This window comes from Budorcas taxicolor, chromosome 8 (genome assembly GCF_023091745.1).
Source record: "Budorcas taxicolor isolate Tak-1 chromosome 8, Takin1.1, whole genome shotgun sequence".
NCBI lineage: Eukaryota > Metazoa > Chordata > Mammalia > Artiodactyla > Bovidae > Budorcas > Budorcas taxicolor.
Genome location: NC_068917.1, coordinates 85232115 through 85250703, shown reverse-complemented (window position 1 = coordinate 85250703; position 18589 = coordinate 85232115). Strand labels below are relative to the sequence as shown.

Sequence of the window (18589 nt, the reverse complement as noted above, 5' to 3'; positions counted from 1 at the left end):
ACTCACTATTTTAGTCTAGAGGCATCAAATACACAAAACATTGTACATGAGATTTAGGACAAGTCTTATTCATTAATAGGCACCGCTTGGAGAGGTAATAGAGGAAATAAAATAAGGAACTGTAGAAACCCTGACTCAGGTTTTCCTTCTTAGAAAATGAGTTAATTACTATAAACTGTCTATTTCAATAACTTTGAAATCAAATTAAATAATGCTAAAGAATATTTACAGCTTAAAAAAATTTACAATATAAAGTGTTCAGTTGCTCAGTCATGTCCAACTCTTTGTAGCCCACCAGGCTCCTCTGTCCTTGGGATTATCCTGGCAAGAATACTGGGTAGGTTGCCATTTCCTCCTCCAGGGTTTCTTCCCAACCCAAGGGTCAAACCTGTGTCTCTTTCAACTCTGCAGATTCTTTACCACTGAGCTGCCTGGAAAGCCCCACAATACAAAGGCATAAATACAGCTGATGTAAGCAGAATACTAATGCAACCACTCCCAGTATTCTGATTACCTGTTAAGTTCGTCCAGACATAAGCGCAGTGTTTCGTAAGTTGTTAGAGCAATTTCACATTTCCTCTGTTTCACACGAATCAGTTCACTATCCTTTTTGTTACCATGTAAAATAGTGACTCTGAAATATCCCCAGGTGTCCAGCTCATCCTTCCAGTTGTAGAGGACAGAAAGAGGAGCAACTATTAAGAACATCTATAAGAAGAAGAAGAAAAATGTATGACATAATTTTTTTAATGACAAAGAACCCCAAAGTTAAAACAGAATATCAACTATCCTATTCTTTGTTTTTTAACACTGTAGTTAATAAGTATAAATACAATTGAGCAACTGAATATATCTAACTTAGAAGACCATCAAACATTACTTTATTGTTATTCTTAAGAAAAAAAATAGATACCCAGCCCTGTCCAAAGTAACAGCTATTTTTTATTTTCCCCTCAAAAGGAGCTGAGGAATAAGGAAAAAATAATTCTCTGAAACAGAGAAGAGTATACTCATGATCCCAATATTAACTTCAAGGGCCACACTGGTAATAGAAATATGAAAAGCAGGCCAGGCTGTTTTTCTTGAAATGTATGCTCTTCCAGAGCTCTCTTTCCGTTTCACTTTCCTAGTCCATTTCTTTCCCCCCTCTTTCAGATACTATCAGTTGATGACCTGGAAAATTAAAGCAATTAGAAGAAAACCTCCTCTTCTCTTACCACTAGATCAATAACCTACCTATATTTACTTCCATATAGTCTGCCCTCCCATCTATTACCATGGGTGTACTGCCCATGTCCTTATTTAAAGACAAACTCTGAACTTACATAGTGGCTCCCATTACTTCCTGTCAACCTGAAGTCAGTGCTGAAGAAACTGGCCCCAATCTTCCCAACATGATTAAATTTTGCTTTTTAACAGAACACACATAAACACAACATGTTCTAATATTTCTCAATAAATAAAACAAATCAAATTTATTGTTCTCAATAAAACAAAACAAATAAAAAAGACTTCTTCCTACATCTCTCTCAAGCTATTAAAACTTATATCTCTCTCAAACTATCACCCATTACTTTACTGTCTTTATAGCAAAATGATCCTCAGGAGTTACCAGTACTTCCTGTCTCTATGTACTCTCTTCCTATTCTCTCTTAACTCATGTAAATCCTAACCCATTGAGATTAATAACATATATCTGTTTAGTCTTCAAATAAATGTTTTGGGGTTTCACTGACCTTTCCTATACCAATCCAAAATCCTGCTGGCATCAACCATTTTAATTTCTAATGTTTTTATCTCTTACTGTTACCACTGTTCCTGAACTATTATCTTTAATAGGGTTTAAGTAAGTTTCTTTCCTAAAGTTTTATACTTGGTCCTACTGATAAAGATGAACTAATTAAATATACTGAAAATTTTCAGTTTGACAAAAAATAATATAATATTACTCTAAATCCTACATTCTCTTCTACAAAGCATTTCAGCTGGGCCATTTATCAGCTGTAAGATATCAAGTCTGTGACTTTCTTTCAGAAACAGAAAAAAGAAAAAGAACAGAAGATTAATTCTCAAATAGTTTTGTCTTCTACTTGGAATTCACTCTATGAATTCCATTTTTCTCCTTCAATAAAAAATGGGGGCTACAAGTAAAAAGCTTCTGTTCCTACCCTCTTTTCAATATTACACAATGAAATGTTATCCAAACACCATCTGAGCACTTTGAGTAGTTTTCCACTTGAGAGGTCATTCACCAAAGGTGTCAATGAATGTAAAGATTTCTAGAACCAGCTTTAAGATTCCAATAGAAGTTTAAAAATTAAGACATTCCTTATGGACATTACTGATCTTCAAAACTATGAAAAGTAAATCAAATAAATCAATAACTAATTTTAATACTAAAAGAGGAAAGAGAACTGAGCTACACCATTTGCAAAGTCCAGAGAAAGTATAAAAGAAGAATAACGAAGTATTTACTACCATGTTGTGAAAAATTCTTAACTCAATAAGCCTTATTTAAGCAAAGAATGCCAAAACAATAAAATGGAAAGAACTGTCCAACTGCTAAGTCACTAATTACAAAGCAACTCCATTTTTTCTGAAGTCAATAAACAATTTTACAAAACTAGGTCTAAAATGTAATATAAATAAAATTTAAATTTGCCCACTCAAAGTTATTAAGAAATCAACAGAGGCCACATTTAACAGTACAACTACAGAGTATTAAATTACTTTTATCTCTTTCAAAAAAATTAGTTCAATTATTAGGGTACATGCTTTTAAATTTTCATTCTTTGTATACTATTGCTTTAGAAAAATGATGTGTTATGTACTGTGACAAAATATACAAAGATGTTTTCCATGTGTGATGATTTTTGTGGTAGAAGTAGTTATAGTATTAACAATTACCAGAACCAATTCTGAGCACTTACTATGGGCTAAAGACAGTGCAAAGTAGTTGACAGACCTTACCTCAAGAATTTTACATAAAAGAGACTATGAAGTAGAAATATTTTATATTTCCTTTTTAAAGATGATAAAACTAAGGTGCAGAGATGTTAAATAATATGCCCAATGCCACAATGTTATTAAGCAAGATGAACCCATGCCTGTATAATTCCAAAGCTCTTAACCGATAACAATATATCATGTTCACATCTTAAATCCACTGTAACTACAGTACTTTGTGCTGTACTTAGAAAATAAAGGTGTTCAGTTGATAAATAAATTAATGAATGAAGGCATGTGTCAATGGCAAGGTAGGAAGAGGACTGTATATTCAGAGGACAATGACCAAGCACGATAGTCAAAGTAAAAATTTCATACTGGAGGAAGTGATACATCAAACTGAAAAATAAAATGTACCTATATTGAGAGAATTTACAGATCATAAAATTGGAATTTTTACTACTTAACTCAAAGTTCTAAAGCATATAACCTTTTTCTTTCAAAAATGTCAAATCTAATTAATTTACATGCTAACTATGCATAATCTTTCCCTTGGTATATTCTGGTGATTTAATATATGAAAATTTAAGTTAAGAATCTACTCTAGGAGCCTCTCCAAATCCTTTTTAGAAAAGCAGCATAATAGTAATACTAAAATTTGACAAATATTCTAACAAAGTGGCAAGTTACAGATGGATATCAGATCAATTTCATTCTGTGCAGATCAATGGTTAGCAAAACAATCACTATCACCTGTTTCATTAAACAGAATAATCAAAACATGAGAATGGAAATGACAAGTAAAATTACTTCCAGTTAAACGCAACAACAACAAACTGTGGAAAATTCTTAAACAGACGGGAATATCAGACGACCTGACGTGCCTCTTGAGAAACCTGTATGCGGGTCAGGAAGCAATAGGTCGAACTAGACGTGGAACAACAGACTGGTTCCAAATAGGGAAAGGAGTATGTCAAGGCTGATATGCAGAGTACATCATGAGAAACAATGGACTGGATGAAGCACAACCTGGAATCAAGATTGCTGGGAGAAATATCAATAACCTCAGATATACAGATGACACCACCCTTATGGCAGAAAGCAAAGAAAAACTAAAGAGCCTCTTGATGAAAGTGAAAGAGGAGAGTGAAAAAGTTCGCTTAAAACTCAACTTTCAGAAAACTAAGATCATGGCATCTGATCTTAGTGATGCCATGGTCCCATCACTTCACGGCAAATATGAGAAAACAGTGGAAACAGTGGCTGACTTTATTTTTCTGGGCTCCAAAATCACTACAGATGCTGACTGCAGCCATGAAATTAAAAGATGCTTGCTCCTTGGAAGAAACGTTATGACCAACCTAGACAGCATATTAAAAAGCAGAGACATTACGTTGCCAACAATGGTCCATCCTGTCAAAGCTATGGTTTTTCCAGTGGTTATATATGGATGTGAGAGTTGGACTATAAAGAAAGCTGAGCACTGAAGAATTGATGCTTTTGAACTGTGGTGCTGGAGAAGACTCTTGAGCGTCAGTTGGACTGCAAAGAGATACAACCAGTCAATCCTTAAGGAAATCACTCCTGAATATTCATCGGAAACACTGATGCTGAAGCTGAAACTCCAATACTTTGGCCAGCTGATATGAAGAACTGACTCATCTGAAAGGACCCTGATGCTGGGAAAGACTGAAGGTGGGAGGAGAGGGAACAACAAGAGGATGAGATGGTTGGATAGCATCACCGACTCAATGGACATGAGCTGGAGTAAATTTCGGGAGCTGGTGATGAACAGGGAGGCCTGGTGTGCTGCAATCCATGGGGTCGCAAAGAGTCAGAAACAACTGAGCGACTGAACTGACTGAAAACATAATAAACAAAACACGAGAATGGAAATGACAAGTAAAATTATAACTATTTGAAGAAAACATAAATAAAGCAAATAAATGAATAGTAAATCAACTCCCAAGAATATTCAAGAATTAAGCAAAGTCAAATCTATAAATACATGTGGCACCTTAAATGACTCAGACCAGACTGACTTAAAACTTACATACTGAACATTCCAAAAGCAGCATAATATATGCTTAAACTCACATGGGACATTCTCTAGAAAACATCATATGTTAAGCCACAAAAAAGTCCTAATTTATGAAGGTTGAACTCATGTCAAACACATTTCCTGACGACAATGGTATGAAACTAGACATCAATTCTACGAGGGCTGCTCAATTCTATGAGCAACTCTATGAGGAAAGTTCAGTGATAAAGAACTACCTCAAGAATTAAGAAAATTTTCAAATATGCAACCAAACTCTACATCTTAGGGAACCAGAAAAAACACACACTACAAAATGAAGCCCAAAGTTAGTAAAATGAGGGAAATAATAAACATCAGAGAGGAAATAAATGAAATAGAGACTAGCAAGGCAACAGACAAGGTTAATAAAACCAAAAGCTGATTCTTTACCTATACAAATAAAATTAGAAAACCTTTAGTTAGATATAACAGAAAGAAAGAAAGAAGGCTCAAATAAATAAAACCAGAAATAAGAGAATTTAAAGCAGATCACTTCAGTTCAGTCGCTCATTCGTGTCCAACTCTTTGCAACCCCATGAACCGCAGCACACCAAGCCTTCCTGTCCATCACCAGCTCCCAGAGTTCACCCAAACTCATGTCCACTGAGTCAGTGACACCATCCAACCATCTCATCCTCTGTCGTTCCCCTCTCCTCCCACCTTCAGTCTTTCCCAGCATCAGGGTCTTTTCAAATGAGTCAGCTCTTCACGTCAGGTGACCAAAAATTGGAGTTTCAGCTTCAACATGAGTCCTTCCAATGAACACCCAGGACTGATCTCCCTTAGGATGGACTGGTTGAATCACCTTGCAGTCGAAGAGACTCTCAAGAGTCTTCTCCAACACCGCAGTTCAAAAGCATCAATTCTTCGGCGCTCAGCTTTCTTCATAGTCTAACTCTCCCATCCATACGTGACCACTGGAAAAACCATAGCCTTGACTAGACAGACCTTTGTTGACAAAGTAATGTCTCTGCTTTTTAATATGCTGTCTAGGTTAGTCATACCTTTTCTTCCAAAGAGTAAGTGTCTTTTAATTTCATGGCTGAGGTCACCATTTGCAATGATTTTGGAGCCCCCAAAAATAAAGTCTGACACTATTTCCACTGTTTCCCATTCTATTTGCCATGAAGTGATGGGACCAGATGCCATGATCTTTGTTTTCTGAATGTTAAGCTTTAAGACAACTTTTTCACTCTCCTCTTTCACTTTCATCAAGAGGCTCTTTAGTTCCTCTTCACTATCTGCCATAAGGGTGGTGTCATCTGCATATATGAGGTTATTGATATTTCTCCTGGAAATCTTGGTTCCAGTTTGTGCTTCCTCCAGCCCAGCGTTTCTCATGATGTACTCTGCATAGAAGTTAAATAAGCAGGGTGACAATATACAGCCTTGACGTAGTCTTTTTCCTGTTTGGAACCAGTCTGTTGTCCCATGTCCAGTTCTAATTGTTGCTTCCTGACCTGCATACAGGTTTCTCTAGAGGCAGGTCAGGTGGTTTGGTATTCCCATCTCTTGAAGAATTGCCCACAGTTTATTGTGATCCACACAATCAAAGGCTTTGGCATAGTCAATAAAGCAGAAATAGATGTTTTTCTGGAACTCTCTTGCTTTTTCCATGATCCAGCGGATGTTGGCAATTTGATCTCTGGTTCCTCTGCCTTTTCTAAAACCAGCTTGAACATCTGGAAGTTCACAGTTAACGTATTGCTGAAGCCTGGCTTGGAGAATTTTGAGCATTACTTTACTAGCGTGTGAGATGAGTGCAATTGTATGGTAGTTTGAGCATTCTTTGGCATTGCCTTTCTTTGGGATTGGAATGAAAACTGACATTTTCCAGTCCTGTGGCCACTGCTGAGTTTTCCAAATTTGCTGACATATTGAGTGCAGCACTTTCACAGCATCATCTTTCAGGATTTGAAATAGGTCTACCGGAATTCCATCACCTCCACTAGCTTTGTTCACAGTGATGTTTTCTAAGGACCACTTGACTTCACATTCCAGGATATCTGGCTCTTAGGTCAGTGATCACACCACTGTGATTATCTTGGTCGTGAAGATCTTTTTTGTATAGTTCTTCTGTGTATTCTTGCCACCTCTTCTTAATAAAGCAGATACCACAGATATAAAAAGGATCATAAGAGACTACTATGAATCATTTTATACTGACAAACTGGACATCTAGATGAAATTTATCATGTATCCTTTTTAGAAACATACAACCTACTAAGACTGAATCACAATCTTAGTGATTCAGTTTTCTATTTTTTTCTATTTCTAAGAAATAGAATATGTGAACACAATAGCTCCAAGTAAGGAAATTGAATCAATAACCAAAAACCTCCAAATAAAAGTTCAGAAACAGACAGCTTCACTGGTAAAATCTACCAAACATTCAATGAAGAAATAACACCAATCCTTGTCAAACTCTTCAAAAAAAATATAAGAGCAGGACATGCATTCAAACTTACTTTATGAGGTCTGATACCAAGATCAGATCAGGATACCACAAGAAAGGAAAATTATAGGCTAGATCCCTGATGAACATAAATACAAAAATTCTCAGTGAAATATTACCAAACTGAATCCAACAGTATATCAAAATGACCTTACACTTTGGAAAAGTGAGATTTATTCCATGGATGCAAGGATGATTCAACATATGCAAATCAATCACATGATACACCAGAGTGACAAAATGAAGAATAAAAATCCTACAGTCATCTCAATGGAGCAGAAAAACCATTTGAGGAAATTCAACATCCATTTATGATAAAAACTCAACAAATTTGGTATAGAGGGAACATGCATCAATATAATAAAGGCTATATATAACCAGCAGACAGGTAAGATTATACTCATTGGTGAGAATTAAAAACTTTGCATGTAAGACAAGGAAAAAAACAGAGATGCCCACTTCTACAGCTTTTATTCCCATAGTACCGAAAGTCCTAGCAAGAGGGAAGAAAAAATCCAAACCAGGAAGGAAGTAAATTGTCACTATTTCCCAATGACATAGAAATACATAGAAAACCCTAAGCCCTCCACCAGAAAACTGAAAAAACTGATAGAAAAACTGAGCAAAGTTACAGGATATTCAATTCCATACAAAAATCTGTTTTATTTTTATATACTAACAATAAACTATTAGAAAGAGAAACTAAGCAAACAATCCCATTTATAATTGTATCAAAAAGAATAAAACAACTAGGAATAAATTTAAACAAAGAAATAAAAGACTTGTACACTGAAAACTATGAGATATTGATTAAAAATTTTTAATGTCATAAATAAGTGGAAAGAAAATCCATGCTCATGGATGAATAAATATTGTTAAGAAATCAATAAATGGTGCTAAAAAAACTGGATACCACATGCAAAAGAATGAAACTGGGCTACTATCTTATACCACACACAAAACTGAACTCAAAATGGATTAAAGATTCAAAACTAAGACCTGAAACCAAAGAACTTCTGAGGAAAACATAGGCTGTAAGCTCTTTAACATCTTGACAATCATTTTTTTTAAATTAACACCGAAAGCAAAAACTAAAAAGCAGGACTACATCAAACTAAAAAGCTTCTGCCCAGCAAAGGAAATCAACAAAATGAAAATGAAACCTACTGAATGGAAGAGAATATCTGCAGATCATGTATACAACAAGGGGTTAAGATCCAAAGTATATGAAGACTGCAACAGCAGAAAATCAAACAAGTAGCATCATTTGCAAGACAATAAACTAAAGAAATAGTGTATAGTAAGTAAAACACTGGAAAAATTTTTTGTCTAATCATCAATGAAGTTGCAGCTGATTCTGGTATTATGATTGCTAGAAAAATCATCCTTCTCTGCCTTAATCTGATTATGAATTTTATACAAAATGACTAAAGGTTTACCACACAAGATTATAATATTTTTAAAGTTTTGCCAAACAAGATAGTAGTATTTGATTCATCTTCGTAAAGACTGAATTTCAATCTTAACAGCCTAAATCTAAATAATCATTCCAAGAATTAGTATCTGATGCAAAGTTTGTATCTTTTCCTCTAGGAATTTATTCTTGGCACAAAACCTCCATTTCACACATTCTTAGATGATTTATTCACCCCTGAAAATGTTAAAAAAATATATAAGATGTATCATGTAACACACATACATAACTCAGACTCATCACTCCTTAACTGATAACATTGAAATTCATTAAAAGGATATTTTTTAAGTGGTTCTAACTTTAATTTTTTAGGATGCCACTGCAATTTTGGCATGAGCATAATAAATACAGCTATTTCATAGACTATGTTTTAAAAATGCACAAAGTTTTAAATCACTCAAAACAAATTTATCTTTCATAAATTTCATCACAAAAAATTGTAATTTTTGTTCACACAGGCTTCTGAGGGATACTGTAGGATATCACTGGTAATCTCATCAAAACCTTTATAGAATTCCAGTTCTAATTACCAACTAAATTCATTTATTGATGCCATTAAAACAAAAGAATATAAAAATATATATCTAATAGTGGTAAAATGCTTAGAAGGGCACTACCAAATACCCTTCATAACATTTTTGAAGACATATTTGAGGACCTGAGGAATTCATCTTTTACCTATGTAAGAAAAAACTCCTCCCTACCCCCCAAAAAACCTCACAAAGTGAATTTTCCTAGAAGAAACCTAAATACAACAACAACCAACAAGATAAAACAATAATATAAGCTCAACAAAGAACAGGCAGTTGGAAGGACTGGGTCATGGAAAGAAATGGCATGTTAAATGTAAATAGATTAAATCATCCAACTAAAAGACAGTGCAGTTGATTAGATTAAAAAAAAAAAGGACCCAAATATATACTACCTACAAGAGATTCACTTCAGCTTTAAAGACACATATAGACTGAAGATGAGTGAATGGAAAATGATATTCCATGCAAATGGAAACCAAAAAACAGCAAGCATAGCTCTTTTATGTCATACAAAATAGGCTTTAACCCAAGCACTGTAAGAAGAGTGCTTGAATTGACAAAGAGTCAATTTAAGAGGATGTAATAACTATATTTATATACCCAATATCAGAATATCTAAATATAGAAAGCAAATTATTAACAGACCTGAAGAGAAAAAAAGTCAGCAATAAGAGACTTCAACACTTCACCTTCAACTACGGGGATCACTCAGAGAGGAAATCAGTAAAGAAACACTGACACATACAAGATGCATCTAACAATAGCAGAATACATATTCTCAAGCACATATGGAACATTCTCCAGGATAGACAAAACGCTAGAACACAAGACAAATCTTAATAAACTTAAGAGGACTAAAATCATATCAACCCTCTTATCTGACCTCAATGGTATAAAAACAATCAAAGGGGAAAACTAAAAAATTCACAAATAAGTGGAGATTAAATAAAATACTCCTCAACAACCAGTGGGTTGAAGAAGAAATAAAAAATGAATTTAAAAATACCTAAGACAAATGAACACTGAACTAGAACATACCAAAACGTATGGGACACAGCCAAAGGAGTTATGAGAGGGAAGTACACAGTGATAAGTGCCGACATTAAAAAAAAAAAAAGATACCATATAAACAACTAAAATTTACACGTCAAGAATTTATAAAAAGAACAAATCAAGCTCAAAGTTAGTAAAGGGGAAGAAATAACAAAAAATCAGAAAGTATAAATGAAATAGAGAGTAGACAATAGAAAAGATGAATAGAAACACTAAAGGCTGTTTTTTAAAGACACACAAAACTGATACCTTTACCTAGACTAAGAAAAAGAGAGAAGAGTCAAATAAATATAATTAGAATGAAGGATACATTACAAATAATAACCCAGAAATAGAAAGAATAATAAAAATTACTCTGCATAATTATATACCAACAAATCAAATAAGCCAGAATAAATGGTAGGTAGAAATAAATTCTTATAAACATACAACCTACCCAGACTGAATCATGAAGAAATAGAAAATCTGAACAGAAGAATTACTAGCATGAAGATTCAATCAGTAACCAATACCTCCAAACAAACAAAAATCTAGGACCAAACACCTTCACTGGTAAATTCTACCAAATAAAACCAGTTCTTTGCAAATTCTTCCAACAACAAAAAGGAGACGATGCTTCCAAACTCATTCACAAAGCCAGCATTATCCTGATACCAAAACCAGATAAGGATACCACAAAAAAGGAAAACAGGCTAATATGTCCAATGAACATCCTCAATGAAATATTAGCAAGCTAAATTCAACAATACATTAAAAGGATCATACACCATCAAGTGAGATTTATTCCACGGATACAAGGATGGTTCAACATACTCAAATCAATCTGAAAACAAAGTGAAAAACAGTACTTGAACTCTTGAAAACTTAAAACACATTAAGAATTATAATGTTTCATTAGGGTCAAATTAAATTTGACACTAAGAATGTGTTTATGCTACTGAAAATAATAGGAAATTTAAAGTAACAATAATTATTACTAATAATACCTTAGGCCAACGTTTCTCAAAAGTTTACACTGAAATGCCCCGAATTATAGGCAGGAGTAAACTTGACCTTCTCAGAAATTCTATGTATGAGAATTATATAAAAGATATGGTTTTAAAACTTGTAGAAAGTAGTTTATTACCATAATATGATAAGGATTTCATAAAGTCACTTCAACTTTATTTTTATCCAGTTTCCTGGATGCTGAGGACAAAAGTCAGACACATACCTCCATGTCTGTGTGTATGTGTGTGCGTGTGCAAGCACGCACGCTCGCAAACTCAGTTGCACAGTCATGTTCAACTCTTTGCGACTCTGTGGACTATAGCCCATTGAGCTCCTCTGTCCATAGAATTTTCCAGGCAAGAATACTGGAGCAGGTTGCCATTTCCTACTGCAGGGGATCTTCCTGACCCAAGGATTGAACCCGCATCTCCCCCGTCTCCTGCATTGGCAGGTGGATTCTTTACCACTGAGCCACCCAGGAAGCTGCCCACATACCTACAATACACCTTTTTTTGTGGATTTCATTTTTTTAAAGAAATCTCTTATTTTTTTATAAGAATTATGTATAAGACATTCATAAATGTATGTTTACAAAGGAGAAAGCTTAAGAAGGGTTATGAATAGCATTAGCAGTCACATGGTCACAGAAGGACAAGCCTAGATCTGAGCTTTTCTGACTCTAGCTTCAGTGGTCCTTGTTCAGGGAAGATTTGTTTCATATTTTCAGCAGGCGGCTATTTTGCTAAGCAACTTCATCAGGACATACCTTTGTAAGAAATATCTACAACTGTCTGTTTTTCATTCTCAAATAAATAAAAGCCAATACAATGGACTTCAATTAACTTTACATACACATTCATGGAAATTTAACAAATTAATCAAATTAACTGAAAATCTTGACAAGAAAAAGATTCAACGCCTCCCCAAAATTCAAACAAATTATATTTTACTATTTTCAGAGTAAATCAAATCTAATTTAAGGATGAAACTGGTACTCCTTCAGTAATTAGGTTTATAAAACAAACATTTAGTGTCTATAAACTCTTGTTTTAAATTTATACTATAATGTGTAATGTTTCAAAGTTTCCACACACCTTTGCAATACCAGCTTCATGAAGTTTATATTTCTAGATATTTTACCTTTTTTGCTGTAGAAGGGGGATCCTTTTTCATATTTCTCAGTAAAAATTCTGGCATGTTATTTTCAATATCTTCACGAGTTCCCTTTTTACCCAAAACTGCAGCTAAAAATGAAATAACCTAGGGAGGAAAAAAATCCAACAGTTTTAATCACTGTGTATTATGATGGACAAAATTTTACAACTCACATGAATAGCTACTCAATTAGTGAGAATATGAGTGTGTACAAACAGATTTGCTAGGAAGAAAAACAATATGAACCACTAGTATAGGTTTTCTTTATTTGCATTAATAAACAAATAATAATATAAAAGTTACCACTGAATGCAGTAAAACGAAAATCCTCACATCACCATCTCTCCCTTGATAATTTTTTAAATAGATATATTTTATTGAAGTATAGTTGACTTACAATGTCGGGCACTCTACGAATTCTTTCTCAGTCTCATTAGCTGAGATATTATTTTCTTATGTATTTATATTCATAGAATCTGTCTCTTCATTATTGGCTATTACAATAAACTATGTACATTCCTTTTTCCTTGTAGAAAATAAACTTAAGGGAATAATATTTGGTTAATAAGTTTGTCTATTTTTCTGTATCCAATAAATATAGGTAACTCAAGGATGCATATTACAATATCTAAGGTAATCACTAGAGAAAAATACAACAGTGTGTAACTACTAATCTACTATGGGAAGAATAATAAAATAATATGAACAATTTATACGAAAAGAAGACAAAAATGAATAGATGACATGCAATAAATAAAAAGCATATAGTAAGTAAAACAGTAGGTTTAAATCTAAATATATTTAGATGGGTATATGTATATGTATAATTGAACCACTTTTCTGTACACCTGAAACTAACAAGTCGTAAATCAACTGTACTCCAATATCAAATAAAAATTTTAAAATAAATAAATCTAAATATATTAGAAAGTGGAAGTAGACTAAATAGTTTAATTAAAAGACAAAAGATTTTCAGAAACATAAAACATGTGTGCTTTACACACGGAAAACCTAAGACATAGAGAAAATTCTAAGTGAAAAAATGAAAAAAGACAGACCATGCAAACAAAACCAAAGAAAGTTAATATAGTTATATTAACATCAGATAAGACTGAGGCAAAAAGCATTACTAAATTACAGAGGGACATGATATTGATAAAAATTATTTCATTTGCAAGTTATAAGAGGTGTAAATTATTAAAGAAAAAAATCTACTGAAACAAAATAAGTAGACAAATTCATAAGCACAGTGGTGTATTTTGAAATAACTTAATAAGAGAAAATAATCAGTAAAGATATAGACTGTATTAGTAAAATGATAAACAAACTTGACCTAACATGCATCTGACAGACGATGGTCAACGACAACAAAACGTACTTTATACTTAAAGTACACATAAAATATTCACCAAAATTGACATAGAAAGTCATAGAACAAATCTTAATCCATCCAATAGACAAGAATCATACAGAATATGTTTTTCGGTCACAGCATAAGAAATTAAAAAATATAAACAGAAAATCCCCAAATATTTGGAAAGTAGGGAATGTATTTTAAACTAGAATTCACAACGGAGATTATAAAATATTTAAGATGAATAACTGTGTAATAATCACATATTCAGCTTATGAAATACACTTAAATCCATGCCTTATGGACTTGAATGCATATAGACACACATTAGGACATAAGAGGAGCTGTTAATAAAATACCTAACCATAGATCTGAAAAATTTATTAAAAATTTATTAAAAATTTTAAGAAAACTTAAATACACAAAAATAGAATTATAAAACATGAAAAAGCATAAAATAAAAGGGATTAACAAAGCCAAATGATCATACTATGAAAACATTTTTTAAAGTGATAACTCCCTAGAAAATTGATAAAAGAAAAAAGAGAAACTAAGAAAACAGGCAAACACACAAAAAAATATGTATAGTACACAATAAACAATGTTATGCTAATACCTGTGCAATTTTAGTTGAAATGGAAAACCAGAACTTAGCAACAATGAAACAAGAAACAAGTTCTCTATACTCAAATAACCATTAAAGAAATCTAAATACATAATTACAAACCTTCCACAAAGAAAACTAAGGATCAAATAACCAGGGATAAAGTCTACCAATGCTTCAGAGAGATATAATGCCAATCTTAAACAAACTCGTCCATATTTTAGAGAAAGGGAAAAATATTCTCAACTCATTTTTTGAGTACAACATAATCTTGATAAGAAATTCTAGCAAAAATACTGTTTCATAAATTTACAGGCCAATTTCTCACACTCACATAGGAGCAAAACTCTTAAATATTAGTAATGGAACACAGAAATGTAAAAAATAAGTATATACCAAAACCATCTTGGGTTGATTCTGAATATGTAATCCTGGTTTAACCTTCAAAATTTAGATATTATACAGGTATTAAGCAGTATCTTAGATATTACACTTAGCTTTCCTCTTAAGTTTCCATAAAATAAAAATAAATAAAAATAGGACAACTTATTTCATTACAAGATACTTACATTTTACATGAAGTGATACATTATTAGCTTTAAGCACATTATGAAACATCAGGACTGTGTATCTTTATTACTAGCACAAACATCAAAATATGATGCAAAGAAGTACAGTTAACAATCAATAGAAGAATTAAAATGGAATTTTAAAAAATACCCTGTCAACCCAAAATAAGGCAGGAAAGGAGAACAATTAAAAGAGAAAGCAGTCTGTTCAAACAGAAAACTAATAACAAAACCATATGCCAAATCGAAACATAACAGAAATTATACCAAATGTAAATGAACTAAACGGTCCAATTAAATATCAGAGATTGCCAGAATAGATAAAAGATTTATCTATGAGACATATTTTAAATATAAAGACACAGATAGCTTGAAATAAAGGTTTAGGAAAAGACAAGCCATTCAAATATTAAGCATAAGGATACTGAAGTAGTTATCAAAATATCAGATAAAGTATTCAAAAAGTATTACCAGAAATATAAAAACATTTAATAATGATAAGCAGGTCAGGAAGACAAAGTGATCATAAAGATTATGACCTAATAACAGAGCTTCAAAATACATAAAGACAAAATTGACAGAATTAAATGGGGAAAGAGACAAACCCACAATCACAGCAGGAGATTTTTAACTTCCCACCCTCACCCATTAGGTGGTAAAGAATCCATCTGCAATGCAGGAGCCACAGGAAACATGGGTTCAGGTTTCATCCCTGGGCTGGGAAGATCTCCTGGAGGAGGGCATGGCAACCCACTCCAGTATTTTTGCCTGAATAATCCCATGGACAGAGGAGCCTGGCAGGCTACAGTACATAGATTCATGAAGAGTCAGATACAACTGAAATGACTGAGCATACATGCATTCAACCTATTAATATTAAAAAATAGAAAATCTGAACATTATCACTTATCTTGATCTGCTAACTGGTATTTATATGCAATAGTACATCCAACTGCAGAAATGACTGCAAAATAATTCAGAAATCAATGAAGTACCAAACAACAGAGAAAATTAACAAAGTTAAAAGTTGACTCTTTGAAAAGATCAACAAAATCAACATGCCTCAAGTTATGCTAAGTAAGAATAAAATAGAATATAAAAGATCCACATTAAGATGCAGAGAGGTATCACTTATATCCCACAAATACTAAAAGAATAAAAAAGGAATATGGAGAAGTATTTTATGCCAATCAATTTGATGACATAGATAAAATGGATAAATTCTTTGAAAAATACAATTTACCAAAACTGACACAGCAAGAAACAGAAAATCTGAATGGTCACATATCTATTAAAGTAACTGAACTCAGGGCTTTCCTGGTGGTGGTTCAGTGGTTAAGAACCCATCTTGCAATGCAGGGGATGTTGGTTCGATCCCTAGTCTGGGAAGATCCCACATGCTATGGGGCAACTAACTCTGTGCATCACAACTACTTAGCCTGTGATCCACCACTTCTGAGCCCACCTGCTGCAAATCCTGAAGCCTATACACCCTAGAGCCTGTCCTCAACAACAAGAGAAGCCACTGCAACGAGAAGGCCATGAACTGAAACTAGAAAATAGCCCCACTCTTTGCAACTAGGGAAAGCCTGGGGAAGCAATGAAGACTGACAGCAGACATAAATAAATAAATAAAATGTTTTAAAGTAATTGAATTCAGTGTCAAAAAAAAAATCTTAAAGAAAACTCCAGGTCTAAGATTTCACTAGTAAATTTCATAAAATATTTAAGTATAAAATAACTTAAATAAACAATGGTTTTAGAAAAGAGAGAGGAAACACTTCCTACTTTATCTTGAATCTTGTGCAACCCAGATACCAAAATCAGACAAACACATTGCAAGAAAAGGAAATTATAGTTCAATATCCATAATGAACATAAAAGCAAAAATTAGTCAAATATAAAGCAACTAAATCCAGCAATATAAAAAAAAATCTCATGATCAAACTGGGTTTATCACAGGAATAGGAAATCGGTTTAACATTTAAAAACCAACTAACATAAATCATATTAGTCCATATAATAATTTATTAACTTAATAAATGGGGAAAAATATGGTTATCTCAACAGATATCAAAAAAATTTGATAATATTCACTATACATTGTTTTTAAAAATCTCAGAAAATAAGGACTAGAAGGAAACATCCTAAATCTGATAAAAGATACTAAGAAAATCCTACAGCTAATATACTGTTAAAATATTAAATGCTTCTTCCCTAAAAGTAGGAATGAGATAAAGATGTTACTCCCACTGTATTGTGTGGTGTGTGTCTGTATGTGTGCGCATGCTCAGTCACTTCAGTCGGGTCACACTCCTTGCAACCCTATGGACTGTAACCCGCCAGGGTCCTCTGTCCATGGGATTCTTCAGGTAAGAATACTGGAGTGTGCTGCCATACCCTCCTCCAGGAGATCTTCCTGACCCAGGGGCTGAACCCATCTCTCCAGCATCTCCTGCACTGCAGGCAGATTCTTTACCACCGAGCCATCCCAGAAGCTCCGTCACTCCCACCACTGCTGTCCAAACTGTACTGAGATCATACTTAGATAGTGAAATAAGGCAAAAGAGAAAGGAAGAAAAGGCATGAAAGGAGAAGAACTGAAACTCTATATGTGGAGGGCATAATTGTTTACACAGAAAATCCTAAAACATCTACAAGGTAACTACTAGAAATAATAAGTGAAGAATTTAGCAACATACAGAACATACAAAAACAAATTTGATTTTATATCAGTTCAGTTCAGTCGCTCAGTCGTGTCCAACTCTTTGCGACCCCATGAATCACAGCACACCAGGACTCGCTGTGCATCACCAACTCCCGGAGTTCACTCAGACTCATGTCCATTGAATCCGTGATGCCATCCAGCCATCTTATCCTCTGTTGTCCCCTTCTCCTCCTGCCCCCAATCCCTCCCAGCATCAGAGTCTTTTCCAATGAGTCAACTCTTCGTATGAGGTGGCCAAAGTATTGGAGTTTCAGCTTAAGCATCAGTCCTTCCAATGAACACCCAGAAATGATCTCCTTCAGGATGGACTGGTTGGATCTCCTTGCAGTCCAAGGGACTCTCAAGAGTCTTCTTCAACATCACAGCTCAAAAGCATCAATTCTTTGGCGCTCAGCTTTCTTCACAGTCCCAATTCTCACATCCATCCATGACTGCTGGAAAAACCATAGCCTTGACTAGACGGACCTTTGTTGACAAAGTAATATCTCTGCTTTTCAATATACTATCTAGGTTGGTCATAACTTTCCTTCTAACAAGTAAGCGTCTTTTAATTTCATGGCTGCAGTCACCATCTGCAGTGATTTTGGAGCCCCAAAAAATAAAGTCAGCCACTGTTTCCACTATTTCCCATTCTATTTCCCATGAAGT

The 18589-nt window shown here is 33.8% G+C and overlaps 1 protein-coding gene across 1 annotated transcript in view; it reads right to left on the bottom strand.

Moving 5' to 3' along the window:
* ERCC6L2 (ERCC excision repair 6 like 2) overlaps positions 1-18589 on the bottom strand; it is a 149600-nt gene that overhangs the window by 118815 nt on the left and 12196 nt on the right. Inside the window, exons 3-4 of the mRNA XM_052645131.1 lie at positions 12672-12791; positions 515-708 (exon numbers count right to left, since the gene is read on the bottom strand). Coding sequence (XP_052501091.1) covers positions 515-708; positions 12672-12791 — 314 coding nt within the window. The remainder of the gene's footprint in view (positions 1-514; positions 709-12671; positions 12792-18589) is intronic.